Below are 10,467 nucleotides of genomic sequence, written 5' to 3'. Positions count from 1 at the left end.
TTGGTTGTGGGGCTTGAACTCTGGGCCTGGGTGCTGTCCCTCAAGGCTAGCACTCTACCACTTGAGCCACAGCGCCACTTCCGGTTTTCTTGTGGTTAATTGGAGATAAGAGGCTCACAGACTTTCCTGCTCAGGCTGGCTTTGAACAGTGATCCTTAGATCTCAGCCTCCCAAGTAGCTAGGATTACAGGTGGGAACCACCAGCGCCCAGCTATGTTGTTACCTCTTTATAGTGTTATTCAAATCCGTCCCAATTTGCTCTTTTTAGGTATTATAATAAGTTATATCCTAAATATTTTATCAATTTTTTATTTATCTTGTGTGTGTGTGTGTGTGTGTGTATGTGTGTATATGAGTGTGTGTATGAGAGAGTGTGTGTGTATTGGTGCTGGAACTTGAACTTTAGGCATTGTGCTCAGCTGTTTTCAATCATGGTTGTCACTCTACCACTTGCTGTGCTTCCAACCCAGCCTTTTTGCTGATTAATTGGAGATAGAGTCTCTCTGACTTTTCTGCTGAAATTGGCTTCAAACTTAATTCCTTGTCTGACTCTGAGGAATGTCTGAGTTGTTAGGATTACAGGGATGACCTTTACATTTTAATTTGATATAATATATGCACCATAAAATTTAACTTTTTTTTAGTCTGTCACGGAGCTTTAACTCAAATTCTGGGTGCTATCCCTAAGCTCTTTAACTCAAGGCTAGTGTTCTACCACTTTGAGCCACAGCTCCATTTCCAGTTTTCTGGTGGTTAATTGGAGATAAGAGTCTCATGGCAACTTTTCTGCCCTGGCTGGCTTTGCACCTGATCCTTAGATCTCAGCCTCCTGAGTAGCAAGGATTACAGAAGTAAGCCACCAGTGCCCAGCAAATTTAATTTAATTTTTTTTAATTTTAATTTTTTTTACAGTCCTGGGGCTTGAACTTAGGGCCAGCCAGGGCACTGTCCCTGAGCTTCTTTTGCTCAAGGCTAGCACTCTACTACTTGAGCCACAGCACCACTTTTGGCTTTTTCTATGTATAAGTTACTGAGGAATGGAACCCAGGGCTTCATGCATGCTATGCAAGCACTCTACCACTAAGTCACATTCCCAGCCCAAATTTAACATCCTTGAAGTTACATTTTAGCAGTTTTTATACTAGGTTATAGAGATGTATTAAATTCCAGAACATTTTCATCATTCCAAAAAGACTCATTAAAAGCATTCCCTTTTTCTCTTTCCCTACTCCCTGTCTATGGATTTGCCATGCTCCACATTTCATGTGATCTTTTAGTGTCAGGATCTTCCACCAAACATAAAATTTTCAGGATTCATCCATGCTACAGTGTACATCAGCACTTAACTTATGGCAATAATATTACACTGTATGGATATTCTGTATTTTATCCATTTATCTGCTGACAGATATTTGAGTTTCCACTTTGGGACATTGTGAATAATGCATGTATAATTTTTTTTGGGGGGGTCCGGTCATGGGGCCTGAACTCTGGGCCTGGGTGCTGTCTCTCAGCTCTTCAGCTCAAGGCTAGTGCTCTACTACTTGAGCCACAGCGCCACTTCCGGCTTTTTTCTTTTTGCTTATGTGGTGCTGAGGAATCGAACCCAGGGCCTTGAGCATGCAAGGCAAGCTGTCTACCACTGAGCCACCTTCCCAGCCCCATGTATAAATATTTATGTCTAAGTTTTTATATGGATTTATGTTTTCTGCTCTTTTTTTTTTAATTGGTTGTGGGGCTTGAACTCTGGTCCTGGGCACTCTCCCTCAGCTCTTCAGCTCAAGGCTAGCACTCTACCACTTGAGCCACAGCGCCACTTCTGGTTTTCTGGTGGTCTATTGGAGATAAGAGTCTCATAGACTTCCCTGCATGGGCTGGCTTTGGATCCCGATCCTCAGATCTCAGGCTCCTGAGTAGCTATGATTACAGGCGTGAGCCACTGGTGCCCGGCTGTTTTCTGCTCTTTTATGTATATATCTAAAAGCAGAATTACTTAGTCATATGAGAATTCTACGTTTAACATTTGAATTGCCTAACTTTTCCGTGGTGACTAAATTACATACATACATACATACATAGATTACTTATTTATTTATGTACTTACTTGTCGGTCGTGGGGTTTGAACTCAGGGCCTGGGTGATGTCCCTGAGCCTCTCTGTGCTCAAGCATAGTACTCTATCACTTGAGCCACAGAGCCACTTCTGGTATTCTGTAGGTTTATTGTAGATAAGAGTTTGGCTAGGGCTGGGAAGGTGGCTCAGTGGTAGATCGCTTGCCTTGCATGCATGAGGCTCTGGGTTCGATTCTTCAGCACCACATAAGCAAAAAGAAAAAAAGCTGGAAGTGGCGCTGTGGCTTAAGTGGTAGAGCGCTAGCCTTGAGCTTAAGAGCTGAGGGACAGCACTCAGGCCCAGAGTTCAGGCCCCACAACCGGACCCCTCCTCCCCAAAAAAGAGTTTGGCTGGCTTTGAACCATGATCCTCAGATCTCAGCTTCCTGAGTAGCTAGAATTAAAAGATTGAGCCACTGGCACCTGCTTTCGCTTCCAGGTTTTGAGTGGTTAATTGGAGATAAGAGTCTCTCTGGGACTTTTCTGCCCAGGCTGGATTCAAATCATGATCCTTAGCTCTCAGTCTCCTGAATAGCTTTTAGGATTACAGATGTGAGGCATGGGTGCCTGGTTTAAATTATATTATTTGAGAGACCATTTGTCATTCATTTCTCAAATGCACCTCTAAGCCTTTTGTTGTTGTTGTTGGTAGTAGGGCTTGAACTCAGGGCCTAGGCACTGCCCTTGAGCTTTTTCCCTCAAAGCTAGTGCCACAGTGGAGCCACAGCTCCACTTAAGTTTTCTGGTGCTTAATAGGAGATAAGAGTCTCATTGCCTTCCCTGCCTGGGCTGGCTTCAAAGCATGATCCTTAGATCTCAGCTTCCTCAGTAGCTACAATTACAGGCATGAACCACTAGTGCCTGGCTTCTAAGCTATTTTTTATGTAATTCCCTTCTACTGGAAGTACTTTTACTGTCTTGTTTCTGTACATCCTTCAAACCCTAATTCACACACTACTTTTCTTCTTAAAACAGTTCCTGCTACTATGAGCTCACAATCTTCCTGCTTTAGCCTCCTGAGTGCTTGGATTGCACTACCACACTTGTTTTCATGATGCTTTCTAAATGGTAGACTTTAGTAAATACTGGAGAAATGAATGGGAGAGAACTGAAAATCACTTGAATTTTAAAGTTTTTACCTAGATATATAATTTTTAGAAAATACATCTAAATATGTTTAATAAATACAGAATTTTTCCACTTGAATGATGGTTTTATCTATCCTAACTGGCAAGCAAGTAGTTAAACTTTGTGGTATTAAAAAAATTTGTCTTCAGAAATATTAATTTTTGCTGGGCACATGGGAAAGTCCATGAGACTTTATTATTACTTTTTTTTGCCAGTCTTGGGGCTTGAACTCTGGGCCTGGGCCCTGTCCCTGGACTCCTTTTTGCTCAGTGCTACCACTCTACCACTTGTGCCATTTCCAGCTTTTTTTTTTTTCTTCTGTGATTAATTGGAGAGAAGTCTCCTTTCTCTCTTTCTTCTCTCTTCTACTCTTCTCTCTCCTTTTTCCCTTCCATGCCAGTATTTGAACTCAGGAACTTGGGACTTGAGCTTCTAAGCTTGCTCTCTTGGCTAATGTTTTACCACTTGAGCCACACTTCCAGCCCTGGTTAATTTTTGTTTGTTTCCATTTCTTGGAATTTATTTCAATAAGTATGTCAGAAGTATGTAGGTATTATGCCTTTGTGTTCCTCCCCTGAGAGTATCCTGTTTTGGTTTCATTATGTATGAATGCCTAGAGGCCTATATAATTTATCGTGTACTGGTGTTTTGCTGGTTATTTTGGAAATGGATATTTTTGGAAAATGATTTTCTATGTAGGCTGCCTTTGAGCTGAGATCCTCTAGATCTCAGCCTCATGAATCCTCTAGGATTACAAGTATGTGCCACAAGGCCCTGAGTTCAAACTCTTAACACCACCAAAGGAAAAAAAAAACCCACCAAAATCCTATAACAAAGCCCTTTCCTGTAACTCTTTGTTTCTCTAATAATTTATCTGTTTTTTAAAGTTTCCAATTAAAAGTAATATCTTAAATTATAGGTTTAGTACTCATATTGTTGTCCTGTTTATGGATATTTCATCTTTAATTCATAAATAGGTTGAATCATTTATTTTGGACCAAGAAGACTTGGATAACCCAGTGCTTAAAACAACATCAGAGATATTCTTATCAAGTACTGCAGAAGGAGCAGACTTACGTACTGTGGATCCAGAGACACAGGCACGACTAGAAGCATTGCTAGAAGCTGCAGGTACTCTATATTATTTGTCTATCTGTCTATCCATCCACCAATCGATCTATCTTATCTGTTTGAAGTCTAAATCACTTCATAGAATTATATAAGATTATCACAAAATTATACAATATTGTATAAAGCTTGCTATCTCTATAAAATTTACTTTTTGTTTCCTAAATAAAATGGTTGTATGTGTGTGTGTGTGTGTGTGTGTGTGTGTGTGTGTGTGCACGTGCGCGTGCCCGCTGATACTGGGGCTTGAACTCAGGATCTGTGCACTGTCCCTTAGTTTTTTTGCTCACGTCTAGTGCATTAACATTTGAGCCATAACTCCATTTCCAGCTTTTTGGTGGTTAATTGGAGATAAGAGTCTCATAGAATGGCTGGGAAGATGGCTCAGTGGTAGAGCGCTTGCCTTGCATGCCTGAGACCCTGGGTTCGATTCCTCAGCACCACATAAGCAAAATGAAAAAAGCCGGAAGTGGCGCTGTGGCTCAAGTAGTAGAGTGCTAGACTTGAGCTGAAGAGCTGAAGGACAGCGCCCAGGCCCAGAGTTCAGGCCCCACGACTGGACCCAAAAACAAAAAAAAGAGTCTCATAGACTTTCCTGACTGGGTATACTTTGAAACATGATCCTTAGATCCCATCCTACTGAATAGCTAGGATTATAGGTGTGAGCCACCTGTACGTGGCTTGTATTGACTAGTTTTGAAATAGGATCTTTCTTCTTTCATTGTTGTGATTGGGGGTGTAATTTTCTTATTTTAGGCTTCCTGTGGGAGCTAAAATAATACATGTCCACCATTAAGCCCAGCTCTCAGTTGAGAATGGGGTTCCACCAACTTTTCTGTCTTGGCTGGCCTTGAACCATGATCCTCCCAATCTCAGCCTGCCAAGAAGCTAGGATTCTAGGTGTGAGCCCCTGATGCCCAACTAATGTTTGCATTTTATATTTTAAAAGCTCTTGGTTAAAAGTAATGAATAATTTCTGACCTCAACTCTAGAATTTTTATGATAGCAAAGATAACCAGTTGATAGTCAATTAGTTATTAAGGAAAACTTAAAATTACATCTATAATGAAATTGATTAAAATGTAATAGATAGGTCCAAGTGTGGTAGTATATAAAAATGTAAGAGATAGGGCCAGGTATAGTAACTTACGCCTATAATCAATTGTAGTTACTCAAAAGGCTGAGATTGGGAAGATTGTGATTTGAAGACAGCCTAGGCAAAAAGAAACCCCCCCCTTTTTTTGTTGGTCGTGGGGCCTGAACTCTGGGCCTGGGCACTGTCCCTCAGCTTTTCAGCTCAAGACTAGCACTCTACCGCTTGAACCACAGCACCACTTCCGGCTTTTTTTTCTGCTTACGTGGTGCTGAGGAATCGAACCCAGGGCCTCATGCATGCAAGGCTCTACCACTGAGCCACCTTCTCAGCCCTTCTTCATGTGTTTTTATACATATATTGTTAGAGAAAAATAATAAAACTTAAGTAATGACTCTTCTGGGAAGTATTCAGACAATTGAATTTTAAGTTTTTGTATATTTTTATAGGTTAAACATTGTTATAATATTGTATCCAAAGAAATGATCAGATGATATACTTTAAAGTAATATGTCCTGCCTGAGGTGTAGCTCAGGTAGTAAGGTGCCTGCTTAGCAAGCATGAGATTCTGAGTTCAAATCTTGGTGCTGTGAAAAAGCAATAAAGATAAAATAATATGTCCTTTCCAAAGACCCATGCAAGATAGTTACTGGATACTTTTTTTCTGTGCTTCGATATTTTAGTTTGCCTTTTTTTTTTTGACATTGCATTGAGCCTATAACATTTTGGAAGAATTTTTAGATTGATGTTTGTGTTCAGTAGTAAACCTATAATTTAATTAACTCCTTCTAAAGGAATCTAGAATTTTTTTTGGGGGGGTCCGGTTGTGGGGCCTGAACTCTGGGCCTGGGCGCTACCCTCAGCTCTTCAACTCAAGGCTAGTGCTGTACCACTTGAGCCACAGTGCCACTTCTGGCTTTTTTCTTTTTGCTTATGTGGTGCTAAGGAATCAAATCCAGGGCCTCAGGCATGCAAGGCAAGCGCTCTACCACTGAGCCACCTTCCCAGCCCCGAATTTAGAGTTTTTAACACTATTTTATTTTATTTTTTGGACTGAGACTGGGACTTACACTCAGTACCTGATGCTCGTGCTCATTGGCTAGTTGTCTGCCAATTGAGCCATGCCTCCAATCCTGTTTATACTATTTTAATGGAAAATAAAGTTGAGCCTGTAATCCCAGCTCTGAGGTAGGAGGATTGAGTTGGAGACCAGCTAAACTATGTAGCAAAACCTTGTCTCAAAAAAAAAAAAAATTGAGAGTATTTTTTCTTTAAAATTCTTGGAAAAATTAAGAACTAAAGCCATATCAAGAAGAACTTCAAGCTGGGAGCCAGTGGCTCATGCCTGTAATACTGGCTACTCAGGAGGCTAAGATCTGAGGATCATGGTTCAAAGCCAGCCCAGGCAGGAAAGTCTGTGAGACTCTTATCTCCAATAAACCACTCAGAAAATTGGAAGTGGCACTGTGGCTCAAGTGGTAGAGCGCTAGCCTTGAGCTGAAGAGCTGAGGGACAGTGCCCAGGCCCAGAGTTCAAGACCCATGACCAACCAAAAAAAAAAAAAAACCCAACAACTTTTTCAAGTGGGCATGGCAATATACATCTGTAATCCTAACAGTAAGGAAACAAAAAAGTAAGTTCAAGGCCTGTTTGTCTTCAGCAAACGAAATCAGCATGAAACTCCTTTCAAAATTATAGTTGTAAGTACATATCATAAAATAGCTAAAATAGCTAAAGCCACATGATCTAAAATAAGTAAATAATAAAGCCTTTTCATTGTCAAGGTTTACATATAGTCCTAAACTTTTCCCCTTATAGTGATACAGCTATATGTATATATTTGAGCATACATAATTGTGCTTTTTTTGTGTGTGCTTACACTATGGCTTGAACTCAGGGCCTGGAATTCTTTTTTTGCTTACAGCTGGTACTGTACCACATGAGCTTTGCCTACAGGTACAGCTTTTTCGAAGTTAGTTGGAGATGAGAACTTCTAAGTTTGTCTGTCCAGGCTACCCTCAGAACTTAATCTCTACAAAAGCTCAAGGACAGGTACCCATTCTCTGAGGTCAAGCCTCAGGACTGGCAAAAAAAGTAAAAGAAAAAGATACTTGACCAAAGGGAGAAAATGTTGGATTATCTTAATAAATTACAGAATATCTTCTTCATTACTATTGAGAGTAGTATATACAAATGTCTTATAGTAGAGATTTAATGGGATGACTACTTTTGTGTAAAATCATCAAATTAAGTCACATTTGGAATTAGGTAGATTATAACTTAATACAAGCATTGTGAAGATGGAAACACTAAAACATGAGTTGTTATACCATGGCTTTAACATTAGAGGCAGACTGAAATTATTATCTTCTGTTAATCTCATCTATGAGGACTGCCATTTTCTTGCTGTTGATAATAGTGTTTAAAAATGTAATTCAATTTGCACTTTTCATGCTTTTTCCCCCCTGTACCACCTGACTGACGCACACTGAAGGAATTGGCAAATTGTCAACTGCTGATGGGAAAGCTTTTGCAGATCCTGAGGTACTCCGGAGACTGACATCCTCAGTGAGCTGTGCATTGGATGAAGCTGCAGCTGCACTGACACGGATGAGAGCAGAAAACAGCCACAATGCAGGACAAGTGGACACGTATGTTTTTTTATTACTTTGTAGGGTATTAAACATTTTCTTACGCCAATTTTAGTTAAATATATCTTTTAGAAGAGCTTATAACCACTGGCTAGTTGCATATTAATATAGATATTAACATTTTAAATGGGTACATTAACATATAAGTATTAAGTAGCTCCAATATTTTTATTCCTTTTTAAAAATATTTTTATTTCTTTTTTGTGGTACTAGGGATTAAACTCATGCTTGTTAGGCAAGCTTTCTAACACTTGAGTCTTGTCTGAAATCTGATATTTTATTTTATTCTATTCTATTTCTAGTACTACGCCTTGAACTCAGGGCCTGGGTGCTATTCCTTAGCTTTTTCATTCAATACTGGTGCTGTACCACTTGATCCACAGCTCCACTTCTAGGTTTTTGGTGGTTAATTGGAAATGCAACACATTTCTTGTTTGGGCTGGCTTTGCACCACTGATATCCTCAGATCGCAGCCTCCTGAGTAGCTATGATTGACTATAGGCATGATTCACAGGTGCCTGGCTGGTATTTCTGTTTTTGCAACGTTTTATACTGGAATGTACGAGAAACCCAAGTGGATTATGTCCTGGTTTCTACTTAATTGGGTTTTGTTGTACTATAGAGGTTGAGTGAAAGGTCTCATGCTTACAAAGCAGGGGCTTTTATCAATTGAGCCACACATCCAGCCTCTTTTTGCTCTGATTATTTTTCACTTCAGTTTGTGCTTTTTGCCCAGGACCAGCCTTGGATGCAGATTCTCTTAACCTGTCTTCATAGCTGGTATTACAGGAGCATACCAGCACACTTGCCTTGTTTAGTTGAGATAAGGTCTTGTTTATTTTGCCTGGGCAGGCCATCAAATCTTGGTGATCCTCTGGATCTCTGTCTCAAAAGTAACTTTGATTATACCCCCTGGTTTCTACTTCCTAAAAAAATTACTTATTTAATAGTTTATAGCTGTAAATTCCAAACTGAATGAGCAGCAATAAATGAAATGAGTTACTTTACAATAATCTAGTTGTTTGCTATTCAAGTATGATCCATGGCCAGTCAGTATCAGCATCAAATTAGGACTGTAGGGCTTGTTAGAAATACAAAATCTTGAGCCCTATTCCAGAATCTGAATCTGCATTTTAACAGGAAATTGTGTGTGACTTATATACACGTTAAATTGCAGGATTCACTGATATAATTTTATAGTGGAATTCTATTTTAGATTTTTCATCTTTGTTCTTACCAAATAAGATTTTAAGCAATAGGATCATATTCCAAAATGTCTTTGGCAATCATTACATCAGTAGCATTTAAAAACTTGTTCAAGGCCTGGCGCCGGTGGCTCACTCCTATAATTCTAGCTACTTAGGAAGCTGAGATCTGAGGATTGCAGTTCAAAACCAGCTCGGGCAAGGAAAGTCCATGAGACGCTTATCTCCAATAAACCACTCAGAAACTCGGAAGTGGTGCTGTGGTCAAGGCTAGCCTTGAGCTGAAGAGCTGAGGGACACCACCCAAGCCCAGAGTTCAAGTCCCAAGACTTAATTCTTTTGATGTAGTTTCTTATAAGATCCAGTGGTTTTTCTGTATAGTTAATTGTTTTATGGTTTTGTTTGCAGTCGCAGTCTAGCAGAAGCTTGTTCAGATGGAGATGTGAATGCTGTTCGTAAATTGTTGGATGAAGGCAGAAGTGTAAATGAACATACAGAAGAAGGAGAAAGCCTGCTGTGTTTGGCCTGTTCAGCAGGCTATTATGAATTAGCACAAGTAAGCACAAATAATCTTTAGTGACTAATATTTTGGAAGGGTTTTGATGTTTTATTTAGTTTTGCTATTTAAAAGGGAATTGTAAGTAGAGGGTCTTCCTTTCCCCTTTCTCTTTTTGATAGTAGATAATATAGAAACAGTTCATTTTGTTACTTACGCATGCAGCTGGGCATGGTCGTTTTTCTGCTGCTTACTCAAAGTTAACACTAATACATGAGAAACAGAAATAATCATACTTTACACTTCATTTAAAAATAATATATAATTAAGCTTGATGTGGTAGTACACACCTATAATCCCAGCAATCAAGAGACTGAGACAGAAAGATCAAATATCTAAGGCCATCCTCGGCTGTGTACTGATTTCCAGGCCGGGTTGGATTATGTGAAAGACCCTGTTGAAAACTTAAAAAAGGGTGGGGACGGGATATAAGAAAAACATCAAAGGGCAGGGAAGGTGGCTCAGTGGTAGAGTGCTTGCCTTGCATGCATGAGACCCTGGGTTTGATTCCTCAGCACCACATAAGCAAAAAGAAAAAAGCCGGAAGTGGCGCTGTGGATCAAGTGGTAGAGCGCTAGCCTTGAGCTGAGAGCTG

The 10,467-nt window shown here is 39.9% G+C and overlaps 1 protein-coding gene across 1 annotated transcript in view; it reads left to right on the top strand.

Moving 5' to 3' along the window:
- The window catches only part of Ankhd1 (ankyrin repeat and KH domain containing 1), a 134,175-nt gene that overhangs the window by 24,285 nt on the left and 99,423 nt on the right, over window positions 1-10,467 (top strand). The window contains exons 2-4 of the mRNA XM_013020304.1: window positions 4,217-4,370; window positions 7,955-8,111; window positions 9,725-9,872. Of these exons, the coding sequence (XP_012875758.1) occupies window positions 4,217-4,370; window positions 7,955-8,111; window positions 9,725-9,872 (459 nt within the window). The remainder of the gene's footprint in view (window positions 1-4,216; window positions 4,371-7,954; window positions 8,112-9,724; window positions 9,873-10,467) is intronic.

The sequence above is a fragment of the Dipodomys ordii genome, unplaced genomic scaffold, assembly GCF_000151885.1.
Source record: "Dipodomys ordii isolate 6190 unplaced genomic scaffold, Dord_2.0 Scaffold50, whole genome shotgun sequence".
NCBI lineage: Eukaryota > Metazoa > Chordata > Mammalia > Rodentia > Heteromyidae > Dipodomys > Dipodomys ordii.
This window is presented reverse-complemented; position numbering and strand designations above follow the sequence as displayed.